At 35.7% G+C, this 24,623-nt stretch overlaps 1 protein-coding gene across 7 annotated transcripts in view; it reads left to right on the top strand.

The window, feature by feature from the left end:
* The window catches only part of PDS5B (PDS5 cohesin associated factor B), a 197,241-nt gene that overhangs the window by 129,666 nt on the left and 42,952 nt on the right, over positions 1-24,623 (top strand). For all 7 annotated transcript variants that reach the window (XR_007473087.1, XM_004282205.3, XM_004282206.4 and 4 more), the window contains 3 exons: positions 113-273; positions 14,075-14,198; positions 16,987-17,145. Coding sequence is in view for 6 of the 7 variants with exons in the window: in XM_004282205.3 (XP_004282253.1) it covers positions 113-273; positions 14,075-14,198; positions 16,987-17,145 (444 nt within the window). In the remaining variant the exon portion in view is untranslated. The remainder of the gene's footprint in view (positions 1-112; positions 274-14,074; positions 14,199-16,986; positions 17,146-24,623) is intronic.

The following is a 24,623-nucleotide window of genomic DNA, read 5'->3' as shown; positions in this document are numbered from 1 at the left end:
TTAGCATAATTATTTTTGTATTTACTTGGATTTGTAGTATTTCTAATATGTAACATTTCAGATTTGTAAAGGTGAGAAGGATTACAGATCATTTTTTATGATCATTTTTTAGGTACTCTCATTTACACATCCCATCTCGTTTCATTCTGCTGAAACATTTGAATCTCTCCTGGCTTGTCTGAAAATGGATGATGAAAAAGTAGCAGAAGCTGCACTCCAAATTTTCAAAAACACAGGAAGCAAAATTGAAGAGGATTTCCCACACATCAGATCGTGAGTTGAGATTTTTCTGATAAATATTCTGGAAGACAGAAAAATACTTACTGTTTCTTGATTTATGTAATAGTTGGAATCTTTTCAGTTTTGAGGAAATAATGTCTGGGTTATCTTAAGTCTAAAATATTCAGTTTAGATTCTCATTTCCTGGGAGAAAGCATTGATTGGTTTTAGAAGATTCATGAAAATGTAGGGTGAGCATGGCGTTTCTTTCTGAAGCATCAGTTTTGATTAAAGATTTTGTTTTTTGAATTGTATATATACTTTTAAAAAATTTATTTATTTTTGGCTGCGTTGGGTATTCATTGCTGCACGCGGGCTTTCCCTAGTTGTGGTGAGTGGGGGCTACTCTTCGTTGTGGCGCACGGGCTTCTCATTGCAGTGGCTTCTCTTGTTGTGGAGCACGGGCTCTAGGCACGCAGGCTTCAGTAGTTGTGGCATGTGGGCTCAGTAGTTGTGGCGCGCGGGCTTAGTTGCCCTGTGGCATGTGGGATCTTCCCGGACCAGGGCTTGAACCCTTGTCCCCTGTATTGGCAGGCGGATTCTTAACCACTGCGCCACCAGGGAAGCCCTTAAAGATTTTTTTTTTTTTTTTTTGCGGAACGCGGGCCTCTCACTGTTGTGGCCTCTCCCGCTGCGGAGTACAGGCTCCGGACACGCAGGCTCAGCAGCCATGGTTCATGGGCCTAGCCGCTCCGCGGCATGTGGGATCTTCCCGGACCGGGGCGTGAACCTGTGTCCCCTGCATCAGCAGGCCGACTCTCAACCACTGCGCCACCAGGGAAGCCCGTGCTTAAAGATTTTAATGAAAACAGTTTTACAGTAAAACAGTTCCTTGGCATATTATGGCACAGGATAAGTAATTCATGAAAATTTAAGATCCAATGGGAAATTCCAAAGGCATTTCAGCAGGATTGTCCATAGCACTCTTTACTTTCTCCTGTGATATGAGTATTGACTCGAAAATTTTCAGAAGTATTGCTTTATTTGGCACAGGGAAACAGAGAAGCATGGTATAAGCATCCTAACAGCAGTGTGTTATGTGTGTGTGTTTGTGTGTTCTAGTATTTCCAAGAATTGGAAATTGTGCTCTTATCCTGGTGATCTCTAATAGTGGTTGATTATTGTTCAAGATTCTCTAATAGCTCAAATTCTCTAATAGCTCAAAAATAATAAGTCTTCATTCTTTATGAATCCCTGCTTACTTCTCTGTATGCATCTCTCCTCCCTGTTCCTGGAGAGCATAGCTGATAATTGGTCTTGATATTGCCATAGTCACTGGTGGTTGGTTTTACTTCCAGCTCGTTACTTTTGGTCTAGTTAGTTGTGGTTGGGGTACTGTGCTTCTTCATGTTGAAGAATTGCCTGCGGCTCTTTTCTTTAGAAAGAGACTTGGACAAAGCTAGCTTTTAGAGGCTCAGGTATACTTTCTGTTATTACTTTCTACTTGCATGAACTTAATTCTAGAAACTATTGATATATAGGACAAAAGCATTATTTAAGTGATAATTGAAACATAAAATAATTTTGTAACAGTATACTTTTTAGCAAGGATAAGAAACTTTATTGTTTAGAACTGGCTTCTTAATTTTTAAGGGAGCCTAGAACATAAATTTCCCTTTGGAATGGAGCTGCGACTCTCCTATCCAGATCAGAGATCAGAATTTGGAGATATATGTATACACACACACTATATGTATAAACTGTATATAACTCTACCATATACTGAATGCCCACTTATTGTATTATCTCATTTAAACCTTGTAACAATTCAGTGTGATTTGTAGGAATTATCCTAATCTTCCAAATGGGGAATCTAATGTTTACTTGAGGTAAATGGTTCTAGGTCACATAGCTAGCAAATAGCAGAGTGAAGATTTGAATATAGGCCTGTTTGTTTGCAGTGCTTATGGTACCATATCCATTATGGCACAGTTCCTTTCTTAATTGGAGCTTTAAACAAGTTTTAGTTTGATTTATTCAATGGAGGTTTTAGTTTTCATTCTAAACTGTCTTTCCTAGTATGCTTTATATTTTAAAGAAACATTGTTTGATATATTTGTAGGAGAACTACGAGAGCAAGGTTGAAAGGTGGACATTTTAGAACACACGAGGGCATTTTAAAACATACTCTGCTTTAATATGGAACTGAAGTACTTAGAGTTATTTGATATATATGCTGAGTATATTTCAGATATCTCTCATGAGGAGAATTAATTCAGCTGATATTGAATACCTACTGTGTGTACACACTGTTCTCGATGAAGTAATTCATAGTATATGTCTTCCAGGAGATAAAATATGTTTGCAGATTTTATGTTTTAAATTATTAAATTGGGTGAGTTGATGTTGAGGAAAAACGATAGAGTTAAATGAATGTTTATTAAATTATCTTCCCTTGAATTCCCTAAAATAATTTAAAAGAAAAGTGTATCTAAGTAGAAGCTACCACAAGCTGGACAGAATTGGTGCTAGATAAGCCATCTAGACTGAATTGAGTGTGAAAACATTGACAGTTGATAAATGTATCCCTGAATCAGATGTTTAAGGGAATGTATAATAAGTGTTCTTTCATTAGCTCATTTAGAGGGAGGAGTTTGAGATATGGGCAGCTTTGAGAGAAATAGGGAAAATCTAATTTCAGCTGGAATAGAGCTAAAGGAGAGACTTTGTGGTCATACCATTTTTCTCTGGGCTTAACAGGAGGAGCAAAGCTTACAGGTGAGGTAAGGCTTAGAGTAGAATTGTGAAGCAAACGTCTCACCAACTTTACAGGAACAGAAAAAATTATGTGCTGACCCACTAAACTAAAATTATGGTGAATTATGTGTTCCATTATGACTCAGTAAGTCTCTCAGGAATCTGGCTCATCCTAAAGTAGGCAGATGTGCCAAAACTGAGAGTCCCCTACAGCATAAGGTGTGGTCATAGTCCAAGTGGAGCTGGTTCTCAATTGGGGGAGCTTAAGCAGACTTAGAAATTACACAGAAAAAAAGGACTTGATACCTTTAGTCCCAACTTCTTCCTCCATGCTGTTTATCCAGCTAATTAAGCAAGTGTAGTTTGAGTTGAGAGTTCTGATGTTAATCTTTTAAAACAAGTGCCCAATGTTCAGTCCTCAGGGAGACACTATCTGCATTTTTGTTTAAATGGTGGAGCCAGAGAGAATTTCTCTTATTCAAAGATGAATTAACAGAATACAAATAAATTAACAAACATGAATCCTATGGGGATAATTTAGCATTCAAAAGATAGCTGATCAGCACTTTGGAAGAATTGTATTTTTCTAGGAAAAAAGAAAATTTTAGACAGTTGTTCTAAACTGCCAAGAAAATTAAACAGCCAATGACATCTGGAAAAAAAAGAACAAAAATAAGATAACATAAAAAGAGAAATGGCAGAACTAAGGATAAAGAAGAGCAGGAACATATTTGTATTATAGAAAGTAATTTATTATAAACAGCAAGGAGCAGAGTAAACAATATTGAAAATGTAACCAGGAAGGGTTCTGTTGAACTTGAGGAAACTGCATAGAATGTAGATACAGTGGGCAAAGAAATGAAGGCAGTTAGAGAGAATTGCAGATAGTGAAAAGCCATGATTAGTTTCTGTGGAGAAGACAACAGAATAATGGGAAATGGAAAACATTTTAAAAAAATAATAGTAAACTTGTTTAGAATGAATGAAAACATGAATCTGGAGATTAAAAGTGCTCATGTTTTAGGAAAATATTGTGATGGAATTTACTGACTTTTCAGAGATTACAGAAGTGATTTCATAAACATCAAGGGAAAAAAAAAAGGTAGATCATGTACAATGGAAAGGTAATGAGTCTGACTTATTTCTTTTCAACCACAAAAGATTTCCAAAGTTAATGATTCAACAACTAGAGAGTTCTGATGGACAAAAAGAATGTATCTAAAGCATTTCCTAACTAGCCAAGTTGTGCTTAAATAAGGGGAAATGAAGGATATTATTTAGGATTCAAGGACTTAAGGAATGTATTAGCCCCTTAATACGGGCCTCTCACTGTTGTGGCCTCTCCCATTGCAGAGCACAGGCTCCGGACGCGCAGGCTCAGCGGCCATGGCTCACGGGCCCAGCCGCTCCGTGGCATGTGGGATCTTCCCGGACCAGGGTACGAACCCATGTCCCCTGCATTGGCAGGCGGACTCTCAACCACTGCGCCACCAGGGAAGCCCTAGCCCCTTTTTATCGTGAGGTCACTCTGTCTACCAAGTTGTGTGATTTTTTTTCCCTTTACATTCAGTTTAGTTTATGCCCCTAAATCAAACTCTTGTTTTCTTCTTGTCTGCATCTCTCTGATTTGTCTTTTCTCATCATTTTACTTTCATTATTTAAGTTTTAGATGTGGCTATATCTATGTCTTAGATATTTGAAAACCTGAATTTTTTTTTAAGGGTGATGCAAATAAATAAAATTGGGTCAAGTAGGGGGAAGAAGAAAACCTAATAGACTATAACTATAAAAGAATTAGAGAAAATTACCCTCTAATAATAATAATAAGGGCAAATAAAAGGTGTGTGTTAAAGGAGGTATTTCAAATCTATATATATATATATATATATAAACCACATAGGAATTCTAATTTATTTAAGTTGTTTAGAGCATGGGGGAAAAAGAAAGCATTTAGATTACTTCTTATAAAGCCAAGGTAACTACAGGAATGCTAAAACCTGATAAAAGATATCCCTCCAAAAGAAAACTAAGACAAATCTTACTAATGTTGATGCAAAAATTGTACATAAAATATTATCAAAAAGAGAGTTTACTACAGTAAAACAAGAATATACTATGGCCAAATGTGATTAATTCCAGGAATACAAAAAGGGTTACTACTAAAAAGCCTAATATTCATGTTATAATTCATTGTATAAATGAGTAAAAGGGAAAGGGCACACAATAGATCATTTTGACAGCTGCTGAAAGGGCTTCTGATAAAAAAAAATCAGCTATTTATAATTAAACCCAATAAAATACGATTTAATGCCTTCATACTTCTCAAACCAGTATACACCATCATATGGTAAAACACTAGAAGCATTCCCAGTAAAATCAGGAGCAAGATGAGAAAATACACTAGCTCTGCTATGATTTAACATTGTTTTGGAAGCATTAACCAATATAATTACATAAGAAGATAAGAGGTGGAGGCGTTGGAAAGGAGGAAGCAAAGTTATCATATTCTAAGAAAAATTCAAGAGAATGAACTGCAGAACTAGTAAAATACTAAAAAATAAGATGGGCAAAATAAGTATGTAAAAATCCAAAGCTTTCTTTATATACCATTAACAATCATTTAGAAAATATTATACGAGTAGAAATCAGAAGATTTAGAAGTAAAGTGTATAAGAAATTTGCAACCCTGTAATAGTGAGGGGTATAATATTTAACAAAGAAATTAGGAAAACTTAGATTATTGAGTAAATAATTGGCAAGCTGTTTTAAAAAGAAAAATTAATGTAGACTGCTTACTTGCTTTTACATGTATTCCAGATGAGTCAAAGATTATTCATATATCTAAGATTTCAAATATATATAAAATTAATTAATAAACGTATTAGTAACCAGTACAGTTTTTGTAACTTCTTACTTTGTGGTGAAAGGGACACTGATGCCAAGTCACAATTGAAATATTGATGGGTTGGATTTTTAAAAATTCATTTATTGAAAAAATATTTGTAGAGCCTTCATTGTGTATAAGGTACTTGAGGATGTTAAAATGAAAAGGACAGGTTAAGTCTCTGCCCTTATATTTTAGTGAGGGAGAATACTATTTAGACAAAAGCAAAAATCATGAAATAAATTGGAAACAGAACTGGTATGCTGGGAAGCTATTTTCAATATATATGACTTTAGAAAAGGTTAATATTTGTAATGTATTAAGATTCTTAACAAAGGAATAACAGACATATCTCACAGTAGAATACTAACATAGGGAATAAATAAGAAATTTACAAACAGGAAGTCCTTCATCACATTAGGAAAGGACATTTATGCCTGCTAAGAGTGCTGGAGGAAAATACAATACCCACGTGCTGTATAACCAGTTTTAGCTAGCATGCCAGTGCTGCTCTCAGTTGGAATATAAACGGATGCAGCTTTTCTGAGTTGGTAATGTGGTAATACTTACCAACTTAAAATGTGTGTGGTGTTTAATACTGTAGTTTCACTTTGAGGTATTTATCCCAGAGATAATTAGAAAATACGTCTACATAGTGGTTATATGGTTCAGGGTCCAGTCAGAAGCAGAAACCATTCCAGGTATTTTAAACGTAAGTAAATTAATTAATACAGATGTTTGAAGCTTGAAAGAGCAAAAAGTTGCTTTGGCAGCTCAGAGATTATGATTTGCCGGAAGCAGTTACCACCCTTAGGGCTGGTGGAACAACTGGGAATAAGCGGTGTTAAGGACTGCCCAATGGGTGGAAGAGCCTGTCCACATTGTGCCAACTAACTGTCAGAGTAGGGGTGGCCTGGCTCTTGCTGCAGGGCAGCACAGCTACTGCAGAGAAGGCCTTAAAGAAGCTGTGGTGTCTCTTGTTGGAAGAACCTACCAGCTCTTGTGGGAGTCTGGGAAATGTAATTTGCAGATTTACAGCTCCAGGATCTCAGAGCAGATTATAGGATATAAAGCTCAGAGACACTAGATAAAGAGCTAGCACAGGGATGTTCATTGTTTGTTGTCAAGATTTAAAAAAAAAAAAAAAAAACCATCTAAATGTTCAGTGGTAGGAGACTGGTTAGATTAATTGTGGTATAGCCAGACACTGAAGACCTGTGTGACCTTTAAAAAAAAAAAGTTTCCAAATATATGTTTTGTATTCTCATTTATTTAATATGTGTATGTATGTACAGAGAAATTTTAGAAGTAGTTCTAAAATAATGTTAACACTAATTATTTCAGGGTAGTAGGATTTGGAGTTTTTTTCTTTAGTGTTTTTAATGTGTTTTTCAGTTTTGTTCGCAAGTGGGGCGGCAGGGGGGTTTCCCCTTGAATTTGAAGGGGAAAAATCAATTTAATGAGGGAATAAAGGATTTCCTTTAATAGAAACTTATTAATATAAAAAGCAGTCAGAAGGTAGTCGCTTCATTTACGTTCATTAACTTCTCAGTCTGCCTAGGGCTTTAGAATTCTTGAAATTGTTTTTTTTCCCTTCCTTATTGTTTTGGTTTATTTCTGTTTTCTGTTGAAATGAGAATGCAGAACATTGGATGAACTTAAAATTTCTTATGCTATCTTTGAAAGTCCCACCATAGTTGCTTCTTACTTGTGTGTGACTTATGAGATGATAGGTCTTCTCTGGGGACTTCAGTTACTGAAGTAACCAGAAAATAATAATTTTTCATTTCACAAGGAAGCCACAAATCACAGACTAAAAAGAGGGCATTTTGGTGAGGCTCAAATTGTTTTTTTACATAGTTTATTATTGAAGTTTTCAAACATATAAAGAAGAGGTAGAATATAATAGTGAACTCCCATGTATCCACCAACCCGTTTAAATATAAATAACTAAAAGCCACTTTGTTTAATTTATAATTCTGCCCACTCCCCACATTCCCCTTATATCTGAAAACAAATCCCAGACTCTGTATTTTCATCTGTACATCTCAGTATCTCCAAAAGATAAGAACTCTAAAAAAAATGATCACAATGCTTTTATCGTAAACACAGTTAATAATAATTTCCTAATAATAATATCCAATTAAAACATAGTAATTTTTTTTTAACAGTTTGGTTTTTTTTTGAATCGGGATCCAAGTGAGGTTTCTACATTGTTACTGCTTGATAGGTCTCTGAAGTCCCTTTTCTCCTGTAGGTTCCCCCTCCAGTTAGCTCTTCTCTTTGTGTTTGATGAAGAAACCAGGTTGTTTATCTTGAATACTTTCACATAAACTGACTTTTGATTTTTGCTAATTGTGTGCCTTTGGCATGCTTTAACGTTTTCCTGTGTTTTCTGTAAAGTGATAGTTGAATCCAGAGGCCTGATTGGATTCTGCTTCAGCTATTTTGTCGTCACAGGACCACTTTGCAGGTGGTGGTATGCTCTTCTGTCAGGAGGAATGTAATACCTGGCTGTTTCTCTTTTATGATGTTAGCAGCTGATCATATTTAGTAATCAGTAATGATACTGTGTCATTCCTTTATCACTTGTTAGCTGAATACTTTTATAAAGAGGAACTTCTCATCTATTCTTTGGCAGGATAAGTGCTTGATACTTTTTTTTTTCCTTTTTTCTTTTTTTAGCGTCAGAAGTTATTTATTCAGGCTTTTTTTCTGTACCTAATATTCGTTTTGCTCTAAGTCAGTTAACTTGCAGAAACATAAACATTACTTTAAAGCACATAAAGAAAAATTAAAATGCTTTTTTTCATTTAATTTATCAGTTTATTTTAAACATCATGAATAGTCTTTTTTTTATTGGAGTATAGTTGCTTTACAATGTTGTGTTAGTTTCAGATGTACAGCAAAGTGATTCAGTTATACATATATTCTTTTTTTTTAGAGTCTTTTCTCATATAGGTTATCACAGAATATTGAGTAGAATTCCCTGTGCTCTACAGTAGGTCCTTGTTGGTTATCTGTCTTATACATATGTAGTAGTGTGTATATGTTCATCTTAAGCGCCTCATTTATCCCTCCCCGCCACACTTCCCCTTTGGTAACCATAAGTTTGTTTTCCATATCTGTAAGTAGTGGGTGATTCTTTTATGTATTGAACAGAGTTCAAAATAAAGAGTGAGGAGTTTACTAGTATCCTCTGTTGTCGTCTTTTAAAAATATCATTATAAACTGATGGATTTACTCATATTTGTGTTTCAGTCAATTACAGTGATCACTCGATGCTCACATTGTCCCATCTATAGGCTATTCAGATTGACTTCTGAATCCTTTTGAATAACTCCACTAATCTTTGTAATGTCTTTGCAACCTGGTATGACAAAATGTTCCAGACCCATCTTGTACATGTCCTGCCCCAGACCTGGATTCAGCCATTTCTCTGAGGAGCCCTGGTTCCTTTTAATGGGAATAGTATTAAGAAATCAGAATGTCAGTCTTGTGTGTACTAATTGCTAATGTGTGGGTCACTTTTCTATGCATACAGAAAAGTGCATAGAAAAGTGCATACATTCTGTGCATACAGCTTAAAAAAAAAAAAAGGTTTTTTGGAAGATAAAATGCATTGTATGTTTATATTGATTATTCCAGTTCAAATTGGGTTTTTATTGAGCCTCTTCAATTTTACATTTTTATCTTTTCCCCTATGCCGAGCTAATACAGATGATAAAACTATGATATTACATAATAACTCATTTGAATTATCCCATAATAAATACAGAACAGTCTCAGAATAGTAGTAGCACCACCAGTGTGATTCCTAAAAACAGCTGTTTGTTTGCCTTATGTAGTTCTCTTATGTATTTAGGGTGCATCACACTAGGGATTTACAGTCAAATTCTTGTGTTTTAAAGTTACTTGGAATGATTCTTTGTGTGGTTATGCCACCAAATGGATGCACACTTTCGTTCATTTGTTTCTTTTTATTTTTTGAGGTTACTTTAAAAAATTTTCATTTCTTAATTATATGAAATATTCACAGGTTTTAAAGACAAGCTGAAAAAGCAAGATATATTCTAAGAAGTCAAGCTTGTACTCGTCAACACTCTACCCTATTCCTTCTTACCTATAGATAAACTTAAAAGAAGTCTTTTCATGCATGTCGGTCTAGATATGTTTCAGTGCGTATGTGTATATGTATGTGTGTTCACATGACCTCTTTGATAGAAGAATGATAAAAAGTACACTATACATGCCTTTCTCCACCTTGCTTTTTTTCTCTTTACATATACTAGCAGTTATTCCACATTGAAATATTTATTTTGTGGATATATCATAGAATAGATGCATACATAATTTTACTAGATATTGTTACAGTTCCCTCTGTAGTAGTTATACCATTTCGCATTCTCTCCAGCAGTGTACGAATGTACTTGGTTCCCCATAGCCTTGTCTACAGACTATGTTGTTAATGAAATGTTTCTCCTTGTCCCTGGTTAGCTTCCTTGTTCTGCAGTCTTTGAGAGCAGCATCTACTTTCATTTGTATTCGTGTTTGCAAGGCATATCTCTTTCTTTCAGTCTTTTATTCTCTCATTCTTTTTTTTTTATTAACATTAAAATTTTATTTATTTATTTATTTTTGGCTGTGTTGGGTCTTCGTTGCTGCGCGCAGGCTTTCTCTAGTTGTGGCGAGCGGGGGCTACTCTGTTGCAGTGCGTGGGCTTCTCACTGCAGTGGCTTCTCTTGTTGTGGAGCACGGGCTCTAGGCACGCAGGCTTCAGTAGTTGTGGCGTGCGGGCTCAGTAGTTGTGGCTTGCGGGCTCTGGAGCGTAGGCTCAGTATTTGTGACACACGGGCTTAGTTGCTCTGCAGCACGTGGGATCTTCCTGGACCAGGGCTCGAACCCGTGTCCCCTGCATTGGCAGGCGGATTCTTAACCACTGTGGCACCAGGGAAGTCCCAGTTCTCTCATTCTTTCATTCCGTTCCTCCCTCGTCCCCTCCCCCCCTTCCTTCCTTCCCTGTAAATGTTCCTGGGGCTTAATATTTAAAATAAATACCTTGTAAATATCCTATAGTTTGAGTTGGGTCTTTGTTTTGTTTTTGTTGGTTTGTTTTGATTTTGGTTGTTTTAATCCAATTTGACACACCCTTTCAATTGGAATGTTTATACCATTTACCATTTAATGTAACTGTTGATACAGTTGGGTTTAAAGCTGCCATCTTAATATATGTTCCCATTTCTTTCTATTTCTGCCCTCTTTGAGGGTGACTATTTTTAATGATTTTATTTTATTGGCTTATCTGTGTTCAAATAAAATTATACCCCTTAATGTATATTGTAAAAATCTTGCAGCAGTATACTTCCATGCCTTCCCCCTCCAGGCTTTTGTGCTTTTGTTGTCATACATTTTGTTTCTATGTATGTTATAAATGCTACAATATGTTACTGATATTTTTGCCCTAAACACTTTGATATATCTCAGATTAACAATAGCATATTTCTTTGATTTGTACACATATATTTACCTTTTTTACCATTCTTCATGTTTTGGATATCTATCCATAGTTTCAGCTGGTATCATTTTTGTTCCTGAATAACTTTAATGTTTCTTAGAGTATAATTCTGCTTATAATTAATTATCTTAGCTTTTCTTTGTCTGAAAAAGTCTTTATTTTATCTTCATTCTTAAAGTATTTTTGCTTGGAATAAGAATTCTAGGTTGAGAGTTCTTTTGGTTTTCAGTACCTGAAAGATGTCACTCTCTTATTTTCTGGACTGCATAGTTTCTGATGAAAAGTGATCTTTCATTCTTTGTTCCTCTGTACATATGTCTTCTCTGACTGGTTTTGAGATTTTTTTTTTTTTTATCGCTGTTTTCACCAAATTGATACTGATGTGCCTTGGAATGGTGTACTTAATGTTTCTTCTGCTTGAGGTTTATTGAGATTCTTGGGACTGTGGGTTTATTTTCATCATATTTGGAGTTGTTTTGGTAATTCTTTCTTTTTTTTTTTTTTTTTTTTTTTAATGTTCTCCCCTTCTCACCCCCTTGGTTTCTGGGATTCCAATTGCATGTATTTTTGACTACTTAATATTGTCTTAGAGGTCACTGATGTGCCATTCTTATTTTTTTCCCTGTCCCCCCCCCTTTGTTTTATTTTGCATAGTTTCTATTGCTATGTCTTCAAGTTCACTGATCATTTCTTCTATAATATATATAATCTGCTTTTATTCTATGTATATATTTTTAATTTGAGGTATTATATTTTTCAGAATTAGTAGTTCCATTTGGGTCTTTTTAATATATATATATTTCACTTCTGTCCTCATCACGTTCATGTTTTCTTCTTACCTTCATGAGCATATGGAGCATATTTATAACAACTGTTTTTATGTCTTTGCTAATTCTGTCACCTGTGCCATTTCGGGGACTGCGTCTATTGATTAATTTTGTCCTGATTATATATTTGAAGGTCTTTCTGCTGTGGCTGGTGGAAACATGAATTGCTACCAGCCCTGTGTGTGGTAGGGAGTTTTTTGGCCTACTTCTTTCTAACATTCTTTTCCTGGTCTTAGGTAGTTTTTGCTCTTGCGTGACGCTGATCATTATTCAGCCAAAGACTCAGGGATACCCCTCTTCAGGTCTACAGAACTCAAGCTCTCTTTCTCTCTTTGTAGCTCCCTCCTCTGTGGTGCTTTGCTGTAGAAAGTATAGCTCCCTTGGCCTCCCTGAATTCTCATTCCTGTCTCCCTCAACTGCATGCAACCACCAGGCTCTATTTGGGTCTCTACTTCTCCTTGTACTGCAGTCTGGAAACTACCTCCTTGCAGTAATTGGGGGCAGATGTAGGGCTCTTCTAGTTTGTTTCCCATCTTTTACGGATTTTCGCACTGCGCTTCCTATTGTCCAGTGTCTGAAACCATTAACATATTATCTTGTTTTCTACTTGTTTAAGGTAAAAGAGTAAACCCAGTCTCAGATATACTGTCCTAATCTGAAGCAGAAGTCCTCTGAGTATAGTTTTAATTTGTATTTATATATGTTTTTAAAGGAGTGAAGGTAAACATCTGTTCACACATAACTGGGTAATTTGTTTATCTTCTTTTGAAGAGCTTTCTACTCTGTTAAATCCAACCCATTTTTCTGTGATATTGTTGGTCTTTTCATTCTCTATTTGTAGGTGTTTACATTTTAGGGATATTAACCCTTTCCCTGTAACATGAAATGCAAAGTTTCCCTTCAGTTTGTCATTTATTTATTTTTATTATATTTTGCTGTTGGTATCTTTTCTGAGACTCTGATATTATTATAATGAATTATTTTATCTCTAATTTTTTTTTTCTACTGGAGCACTGGGTTGTTATTGGGGAAGGGGGAGGATTCAGAAGTTGCTTTCACTGTGAGATGTATTCATAATAGTTGAGCTAAGAGATTCTGCTTTATTCAGGATTTTAAGTTTTTATATAGTGGAATGATATGATACATAAATGTTCTTCCAGGTAGCTATATGACCCATTCCCTACCTCTTTCAGAACTCTGCTCCAATGTTACTTTATAAGCACATCTATAAGCACCCTATTTAAAATTGTAACACTGTCACACACTTAGCCCCATTCCCTATTCCTGTCTTCTTTTTCTTCTTCTGCTTCTTATTTTCTCTTTACAGGAGTTACCACAATTTGACATAACATATGTTTTGCTAATTTATGTATAATCATGTGTCTTATCCCTAATATGCTGGTAGCATGAAGGCAAGGATTTGGGACTTTTAATAGTGCCTGGCACTATAGTAAGTGCTCAATTTGTATTGGTTAAATGATCAAATTTCTGTTCATGTAGGTTGTTTTGGCACAAAGTAAAAAGTGAATTGGAAGAGGAAGAGCCTGGAGAAAGAAGGTGTAAGGTGGCAGAAGCTTAGCTGAAGTGGTACCAGTGAGAATGAAATAGAAAAGGCTAAAGGAATGACATTAAAAAGAAGAAATGGGTCACCATCCTTGTTTGTTTTTATAATTATTAAGTAAAAAATACTTTATTTGGATTATATTTTTAATATAGATATTTATAAAGCGAAATTATAGATTGAAAATGTCTGAGTAGATGTTATGACTTTTTTTGTTCTTACAAAACATTACTTAAAAAATACAAGCTATCTAGTGGAAGTCATGTTGTTGTTTCTGGTTAATTGTTTTTCTTTAATTTTTTTTTTTTTAGAGCTTTGCTTCCTGTTTTACATCACAAATCTAAGAAAGGACCCCCCCGTCAAGCCAAATATGCTATTCATTGTATCCATGCAATATTTTCTAGTAAAGAGACACAGTTTGCACAGATATTTGAGGTAAAGAGAAAAGTTTTTTGTTTGTTTCATGTTATAGTTAAAAAACAAATATGAATGATTTTATAGGGTGTTCACATTTGGATATGTATCATTTTATAGTTTATTTTCAGAATTTGAATTAGTATAATCAATATTGATGGGCGATTAAAATCAGAAAATATCTGATTATTCAGATGTTTAATGCTAACTCAGATTCAGAAATCAAACAGTTGTATAATATTTTTTTGACATTACTTTATACATTTAGTATTAGGAAACTATTTTTCATTAGTAAGTAATTACATATAAAATCCTACTTACTGATAGTAGGTAGTAGATGATTATCAGTTTACAGATTTGAAAGTTAGATTTCTATATATGAGATACTACTGAAGTGTGGGGTTCTATAAATCCATACTAATTTGTAATGTAAGGTAAATAAGTATAAGTTTGTACTTCAGTGACTGACATAATTTTATGTCAGATTAAAATGTGCCTTTTCCCTTGCAGAGCATTTGGTCCACACCAAAAGGTTCTTGATATTTTGGTGCTCTCCAGAATGTCTGTGGGCATATTTGGTCCATGCCAAATGGTTTTGGACAGGACCAAATATGAACAAATATCGAGGACCTTTGTGTGTAGACCAAGTGTCTTATGGATGTATTGGATAGGACCAAATGTCTACTGACCATCTTTTCAATATGTATTTTATATTATTTTTTCTGTACTTGGAATTACTATTATCCTTTCTAAGCATTGCAATTTCATTACAAGCTATTATAATCAGGGGCTGTCTTTAGCATTCTTCCTGCAAATAGAAGCTAAGCAGAAAATCTATAAAATCCTAACTTATAATTTTAGTTTAGGAGCTTTGAATGAAGTCAAAACAATTTGGAAATTATGCTGAAACTAACCCACCATAAATACTTAGACTTGTTATCTCTGTTTTAGAAATATTTATGCTAATTTTGTCATATTTTCATATATTATGTTAAAGACCTAAAGGAGGAAGAAAAGTTTTCTTTATTAAACAGCATCTTTGCTATAGATAGCAAATAGTAATATATTTTAAATTTGGGGATGGAAATACTTTCTATAGTCTTTTTTTTTAATAAGAGGCTGACTTCAATGAACTCATGTTGATTTCTAGAAAGCTTTTGTTTTTCTTGAATAATCTCCTTTTTGTTCCTTCCAATGGTGATGAGGAGGAGGATAATGCTGATAATAACTTGAATTTTTAGGGTACTTTTATTTTCATTTTTGATATCTTTTACTTATCTTTATGAGAACCTAACTGGTAATCCTTCTACTATGACATACAGGATTGGCTGGCTTTCTGAGAAAAGGTCTCATAGAGACATATGGCCTTTATGAGGTTACTGTTAATCGAGGGACTGGCCATTTATTTTGCTTTTTCAGAAATGATTTTATTATCTTACTGTGGAAAATTGTCACACATTATAATAAATGAATTGAAAAAAGTACACTATCAGGTATTTGTTTATAATGTAAACAACAAGTTATCACTTAGATGTGCAGTGGAGGTACTGAGGGAGGTCATCAAGAATAGCAAGAAGTAAACTCATTTAAGTATACTTTTGACTAAACTAAGCCTCTCATATTGCCCCAGTGTGTTGGGAAGAACAGTTTTGTGTTGTTTTTCAAGCCTAGAATTCTTGGTGTTCAGTGTAGGAGGATAGAGCATCAATTCTTCATTAAAATGTGTCATTAAAATTTTTAATAGATAATATATTCACTTGCTTCAAAATCAAGAGATACAAAACAAATATCCAGTAATAAATACTAAAGAGTAAAGAGTTTTCTCTTTTGCTTCACCCCCAAATCTCCAGCCACCCAGTTTCTTAGAGGCAGCCAATGTTATCAGTTTCTAATGTACTTCTCTGGAGAGATTTTATTCATATGCAAGTAATGTAAATACACAAAATACACACATATTTTGTCCCTTCCCCCTCTCCTTATGCCAATGATAGTATACTGTAGTCACTCTTCTGATTTTCCTATTTAAAAAATTTAACAATATATTTTAGGTATCAATTTATGTGAGTATATAAGGAGCCTCATTCTTTTGTCATGGCAAAATGAATATTAATGGCTGGGTTTCCTATTAGAATAATAAAAATAATTTTATTAGTTATGGTACTTAATATTTGATGCTATAAAAATCCACAAAAATCCATGTGACTGTACATAATAAAACTTATTTCTTGGTCCTGAAAAAAGTCTAATTGGGTGCTTTGATTGTATTCTAATCAGTGGCTTAGGCACACAGACCCTTTTTGACTAGTGGTTCTCTTTGAGTCCCACTGGATCCTTGGTATTAAGACAGCCAGTGAGTAAAGAGAGAGAATGTGGAGAAGAAACATTGCTCATATCTGCCTCAGTACAGGCATGGCATACCTCACTTTCATTCCCATTCTGGTAACCAGAACTTATTCACATCCTCACCTAACTGCACATATAGGCATCCTTGAATGGAAGTGGATATTGGTGAGCCTTAGCAGTCTCTAACATACTTATATATGTGGTCATAAAATATATGATACATAATATGATTCTTCATGCTGAAATGTTCTTTACGTAACCTCTAAAATATAACTTGGGCAAAACTGAAAATATTTAAATATGATGCCTTCTACATAAATAACCTATAAAAGTTTAAATGTAAGCTTGAGCTACTACTTAAACCATGTATTGGAACTTTTGTAGTTTTTAAAATTTGAAGGTGAAATATGTGAACAGCTTATTTGCATGTTTATGGAGTTGATCATTTTCCTTTCCTCATTTTCAGCCTCTGCATAAGAGCCTGGATCCAAGCAACCTGGAACATCTCATAACACCACTGGTTACTATTGGTCATATTGCTCTCCTTGCACCGGATCAGTTTGCTGCTCCTTTGAAGTCTTTGGTAGCTACTTTCATTGTGAAAGATCTTCTCATGAATGATCGGGTAATTTTTATTTTTTAGTTGTGTGTTCTTCATAATGCTATCTTCTAAAATTTTATGCATCAAAGAGAGAAGTGAAATGATGTAAATAACACTTCAATTTGGCTGACTTATTTTAGGTTTTCCTATCTTTTTAACATGCTGTATCTCCATTGTAAGTGAAACAACATTGAAACATCTCTTTAGTTGAGCATAGGACTATGACCTGGAATACTTTCCTTTATAAATACAAAATATTACCTGATTCTGTCTATTTTAACTTTATAGGGGTTTAATTTTTATAATGACATCTTTTTTAAAAAATGTGAAGACTGACAGGTTAGTTTATAATATGGTTGTTATGATAGTAGTTGTTGCATTTCATGCATACAAGAGAGAATTAAAAGAGCCTTGGGAGAAAACATTGGGAAAGAAATAGTGATTTTCTCTGTCTCCAGTATGTGAGTATTTGGGGTAGGGCATGACATGTTGGGTCTTAGAGAATTGACCCCTTACAGTTACGTGGAGTTTTATGCACGTCTTTGTGTTTTTAGATATATACACATATGTGTGAAAAGAAAACCTTAAAACTAGGATTTTCAGAATGGTAAATGAGCATTGGCTTCAGTTTGAAGTCACCAGCTGCATTAGCCCCCTAACAAGAGAGTAGGCCTGTCCTTTTGAAGCTTTGAAGCCAAGCATTCACTTCTCTCCGGCTATGAAAGTTCTAGACGGCATCTTCTTCGAATAGAAGATTGTTTTCTGCATTGAAAATCTGTTGTTTAGCATAGCTACCTTAATTAATGATCTTAGCTAGATGTTCTGGATAACTTGCTGCAGCTTCTGCATCAGTACTTGCTGCTTCACCTTGTACTTCTATGTCATAGAGATGGCTTCTTTCCTTAAATATTATGAACCAACCTCTGCTAGCCTCAGATTTTTCCTCTGCAGCCTCCTCACCTCGCCAGGTCTTCACAGAATTGAAGAGAGTTAGGGCCTTGCTCTGGATTAGGCTTTGCCTTAAGGGAATGTTCGGCTGGTTTGATCTCCTCTCCAGTCCACTAAAACTTTCTCCATATCAGCAATAAGGGTGTTTTGCTTTCTTATCATTACATGTTCACTGGAGTAGCACTTTTAATTTCCTTCAGGAACTTTCCCTTTGCATTCACAACTTGGCTAACTGGCACAAGTGGTGTAACTTTCAGCTGATTGCAGCTTTTGACATGCCTTCGGCACTAAGCTTGATCATTTCTAGCTTTTGATTTAAAGTGAGAGATGTGCAATGCTTCCTTTCACTTGAACACTTTATAGAGGACATCGTAGGGTTATTAATTGGCCTAATTTCAGCATTGTTGTGTCTCAGGGAATAGGGCGGCCTGAGGGAGAGGGAGAGAGATGGGGGAATGGCCAGTCTGTAGAGCAGTCAGAACACACACATTTACTAATTAAGTTCACTATGATATGTGGGAGTGGTTCATGGCACCTCAGAACAATTACAATAGTATCATTAAAGATCGCTGATCGGGCTTCCCTGGTGGCACATTGGTTGAGAGTCCGCCTGCCGATGCAGGGGACACGGGTTCGTGCCCCGGTCCGGGAGGATCCCACATGCAGCGGAGCGGCTGGGCCCGTGAGCCATGGCCGCTGAGCCTGCGCGTCCGGAGCCTGTGCTCCGCAACGGGAGAGGCCACAGCAGTGAGAGGCCCGCGTACCGCAAAAAAAAAAAAAAGATCGCTGATCGCTTATCACCATAACAAATGTAATAATAATGAAATCATTTGGAATATTTCAAGAATTATGAAAATGTGGCACAGAGACATGAAGTGAGCAAATGCTGTTGGAAAAATAGCACTGATGGACTTGCTTGACACAAACCTTCAATTTGTAAAAAATGCAGTATCTGTGAAGCATAATGAAACAATTTTTGTCTGTATACAAAAAGTATGTCAGACAGCTGGGTCACAGTAAAAAAAAAATACTGTATATTTAGAGTGTAATTAGAACTACAGCAAGAGAGGAAAGAGAATATGAAACAGAAATAGTATTTGAAGTGATAATGCCAGAAAATTTTTCAAAATTTATGAAAGACGTCAAAGCTGTACATTCAAGATCAGGTAGAAGCCCCAAATAGGATAAATATAACACAAAGCACACCCAGATACATCATAGTAAAACTGGAACCAATCAAAATAGAAAAGATTAAAAGCATTTACAGCAAAAAGACAGAAAACCTTCAAAGGGATAAGACTGTCACTTGACTTCAAAAGAAAAGATAAGAAAATGGAAGATAATGGAATAATATCTTGAAATTATCGAGTGGAAGAAATGTATTAATCTAGAATTCTAAACCTGGAGAAAATATCCTTTAAAAAGGGAAGGCAAGGGCTTCCCTGGTGGTGCAGTGGTTGAGAGTCCGCCTGCCGATGCAGGGGACACGGGTTCGTGCCCTGATCGGGGAGGATCCCACATGCCGCAGAGCGGCTGGGTCTGTGAGCCATGGCCACTGAGCCTGCGCGTCCAGAGCCTGTGCTCCACAACGGGAGAGGCCACAGCGGTGACAGGCCCACGTACCGCAAAAAAAAAAAAAAAAGGGAAGGCAAAATAAAAGACATTTTCAGACAAACAAAAACTGGAAGAGTTCATTAGCAGTTATCCCAGCTAAAAGAATTTCTACTTTAATTCTTTGGGTAGAAAGCAAATTATCACAGAGGCAAAACAGAGTGAAAAACAAGAGAAAGAGGAAAATATGTTGGTAAGTCTAAATAAATATTAACTGCATAAAATTAGAACAGTAATGGTCCTGTGTGAACAAGAGCACAGTAAGCATCAGAGTATAAAGGGAGTTGACGTATTTTAAGTTTTCTTAGAATACTGAACCTACTACTGTTCTGAAAGTTTAAGACAGAATTATTGAAATTGGCCTTCAATAAGTTAAGGCCACTACTCTCTAGGACAACTACTAAAAGAATAGGAAAATATAAAACGAATAAGCCAGTAAAGAGGAGAATGGAATAAAAATATTTTACCAAAAATAAGGCAAGAAGAAGATGAAAATGAACACAGAACTGATAGAACAAACTGAAAAAACATCAGGTGGCAAATTTTTATTTTATTTTATTTTTTGGCCAGTTTTTTAAAAAAATAATTATTTATTTTTGGCTGCCTTGGGTCTGTTGCTGTGTGCGGGCTTTCTCTAGTTGTGGCGAGCAGGGGCACTCTTCATTGCGGTGCACGGGCTTCTCATTGTGGTGGCTTCTCTCGTTGCGGAGCACGGGCTCTAGGCATGCAGGCTTCCGTAGTTCCGGCACGCGGACTCAGTAGTTGTGGCTTGCGGGCTCTAGAGCGCAGGCTTAGTAGTTGTGGCACATGGGCTTAGTTGCTCTGCGGCACGTGGGATCATCCTGGACCAGGGCTTGAACCCGTGTCCCCTGCATTGGCAGGTGTATTCTTAACCACTGGATCACCAGGGAAGTTCCTCAGGTGGCAATTAATCCTAATCACTATTTACATAACATGTAAGCAGAATATGCTAATTAAATACAAAGTTGACAGAAAGTTTGTCAGAACTGGGTTGTGTACAGTTCTATATATGACATTTAGAAGTCTTCAAGTCTTCTATTAGTTACTGTTACTCTGTCTTTTCCCCCTGAGATTGGGAATGGGATAAAAATATCCACTGTCACCACTTGTGCTGTTTTGAAGGTTCTGGCCATTCTAGGAGGAAGAAAGAGAAATAAAATCCATTAAGAATGAAGGAAAAAAAAAAAAGCTGTTATTACTATGAACGGAGAAAACCTAAAAGAATGCAAAAGTTAATAGAATTAAAAATTGTCTTTAACAAGGTCCCTGGATTCAAAGTCAGTATAAAAAAGAAGTAACTTTATATTTCTATGCCAATAATAAACAGTTAGAAAATAAATATTAAAAATTACATTTACGGTAACATCAAAAACCGTTAAATGCCTAGGAATATACTTAAGAAAGGTAAGCAATACCTCTACACAGATGTTTAAGAAACATTCCTCAGTGAAGTTAAAGGCCACCTAAGGTATATACTGTCTTCATGAAATGAAAAGGTCAGTATTATAATACCATGGAATGGGATGGTGATACTATAATGATGACAATTATCTGCAGATTTACAGTTCAATACAATATGTATCAGAATTCTAGCCAGATGTGTGTATATGTTGGCATAGAGTGGTATACGGAGAAGCGACAAGCTGATTGTAAGATTTCAATAGAAATGCAAAAGGCATAGCCAAAATCATCTTGAAGAAGAAGAAGAAGATGATGATGATGAAGTAGTCGTAGTAGGAGGAGGAACAGCAGCAGCAGAAGTCATCATTAAAGACATTTGGAGGACTTAAGCTACTAGATATCACACCTTGTTATAATAATTAAGAAAGTATGAAACATAATCGATTATATACATATGATTTAGAACAAAAGTAACAGTAACATCCTGGAGAATTTCCTAATATTGGATTTGGCAGTGTATCCCTACATGAGAAATCAAAAGCACAAACACTAAAAAAATAAAAACCAAGAACAGATAAATTGCACTTCATCAAAATGTAAAACTCTTGTGCATCAAAGGGCATTATCAAGAAAGTGAAACCATCAACAAAATGAAGAGGAAACCTACTGAGAGAAAATATTTGCAAATCATGTATCTGATAAGGGGTTAATATCCGTATTATATAAATGACACATATAACTCAATAGCAAAAAAACAATTTGATTAAAAAATAGGCAGAGAGGGCTTCCCTGGTGGCGCAGTGGTTGGGAGTCCGCCTGCTGATGCAGCGGACACGGGTTTGTGCCCCGGTCCGGGAAGATCCCATGTGCCACAGAGCGGCTGGGCCCGTGGGCCGTGGCCGCTGGGCCTGCGTGTCCGGAGCCTGTGCTCCACAGTGGGAGAGGCCACGGCAGTGAGAGGCCCGCGTACCGCAAAAAAAAAACAAAAACAAAAACAAAAAAAATAGGCAGAGACATTTTTCCAAAGAAGATAAACAAATCATCAACAATTATATAAAAGGTGCGCAACATCAGTAATCATCAGGGAAATGCAAATCAAAACCACAATAAGATAGGACCTCACTCCTGTTAGGTTGGCTAATATAAAAAAGACAAATAACAAGTGTTGGTGAGGATGTGGGAATATAAATTGTTGGTGGTGGGAATGTAAATTGATGTAGCCACCATGAAAAACAGTATGGAGAATCTTCCAAAAATTAAAAATAGGAAAAAAAGTTATAAATAGAAGTACCATGTGATCCAGTAATTTCACTTCTGAGTATTTATCTGAAGGAAATGTGAATACTAACTCAAAAAGATACCTGCACCCCCATGTTCATTGTATCATTATTTACAATAACCAAGACATAGAAGCAACCTAAATGTCCATCTGTTGGGTGAATGGATAAAGAAAAAGTGGTGTATATATACAATGTAATATTATTCAGCCATAAAAAAGAAGAAAAAATCTTGCCATTTGTGACAACACTGATGGACCTTGAGGGCATTATGCTAAGTGAAATAGAGAAACATAAATACTGTGTGATCTTTCTTACACACGGAATCAAATCTAAAAAACACTGAATAACAACAACAATAACAAAACCCTCCAAACTCATAGATACACAGAACAGATTGGTAGTTGTCAGGGGCAGGGGATGGCTGATGTGCAAAATGGGTAAAGGGAGTCTTCTAAAGGTACAGTTAGAAAATAAATAAGTCAAGGAATGTAATGTACAGCATGGTGACTATAGTTATTAATACTGTATGGTATATTTGAAAGTTTCTGCTGAGAGAGTATATTTGAAAAGTTCTCATCACAGGAAAAAGAAATTGTAACTGTGTGGTGATGGGTGAAAACTAGACTTATTATGGTGATCATTTCATAGTGTATGGAAATATTGAATCATTGTACATCTGGAACTAATATGTTATATGCCAATTATGTCTCCTTTTTTTTGGGGGGGGGGTGTATGCGGGCCTCTCACTGTTGCGGCCTCTCCTGTTGCGGAGCACAGGCTCCGGATGCGCAGGCTCAGCGGCCATGGCTCACGGGCCCAGCCGCTCCGCGGCATGTGGGATCTTCCCAGACCGGGGCACGAACCCGTGTCCCCTGCATTGGCAGGCGGGCTCTCAACTACTGTGCCACCAGGGAAGCCCTATGTCTCCTTTTTTTAAAAAAAGAATTATCAATTTGAAAAAAAAAGTGAAAAGTGAACGTACAGAATGGGAGAAAATATTTGCAAATCATATATCTGATAAGAGACTTTCATCTAGACTCTATAAAAGAACGATTACAACTCAACAAAAAGACAACCCAATTTTTTTAAATGGGCAAAAGACCCAAATAGTCATTACTATTAATAGTTGCTATTGTAATAGCTTTTTCTTTTTATATTTTTGTATTGTTTTGTATTTTGTAAGGTATGTTCATTGTTTTTTTAGACATGATGCTATTGCACATTTGATAGACCATGTTATAGTGTAAACATAACTTTTCTATGCATTGGTAAACCAAAAAAATTGTGTAACTTATTTCATTGCAATATTTGCTTTCTTGTGGTTGTTTGGAACCATACCTGCAGTATCTCAGAGGTATACCTGTTTCAGCCTGCTCATGCTTCAGTTTTTTTTAATTCTGACCCATCTTTGAATTTACTCATTCTCTCCAGATTTGTCTAATCTTATGTTAAACCTATAAATATGAATTCTTAATTGCAGTTTTAATATATTTTTATTCTGTAATTTCCTTTAGTTTTTAAATATAGTTTTTAGTTCCCTGACGAAATTCTTTTTCTTATCATTTAATCCTTGAACATCTTTAATTATGTTAAAGTTTATGTGTGTTAGCCTCAATATCTGGATCTCCAGGGGCTCTTTTTCTCTTGTCTGTTTTTCGCTTGATTTTTGGTCAAGTCTTATCTTGCACATGTTATTTTTGATTGAGCTGTAGACTTTGTGAACAAAAAATTGTAGAGATAATTTGAGGCTCTGGATGATTTTATAATTCTTCCAAACAGGATTTATTTTTGCTTCCGACAGGCAGTTGAGCTACTATCAGATCACATTCATTCAGTCAAGACTGCAGTGATTGGAAGCTAGCCTTCAGTTTTTGACAGGCTCATTCTTTTTCTGGTCACTTTTATGTCTAGGATGTTTTTATTTGGGATCCCCCCCCAAGTCTAGGGTGTTTAACAAGGACTCTACTCTTTATTGAACTCAGAATTCCACTTTTTTTTCCTTCTACCTCTGTGACAGTGATGAAAACATTGCTCAACCTTTTAACCTTTTTCACTTTCAAAATCAGGCATCATTTATATAAGAAAAGCAGTTTTAGTGCCAGACTCAAATCTCTTGATTATTCTCCTCTTTTGAAACTTTGCCTGCAAAGATTCAACACCCATGAATTCTTAGCACCTGGTTTTATTATTCTCCAAACTTTTCTTCCTGTTTCTTTCCTGCCCCAGGTAACCACTTTGTTG

Source organism: Orcinus orca, chromosome 18, assembly GCF_937001465.1.
Source record: "Orcinus orca chromosome 18, mOrcOrc1.1, whole genome shotgun sequence".
Classification (NCBI taxonomy): domain Eukaryota; kingdom Metazoa; phylum Chordata; class Mammalia; order Artiodactyla; family Delphinidae; genus Orcinus; species Orcinus orca.
This window is presented reverse-complemented; position numbering and strand designations above follow the sequence as displayed.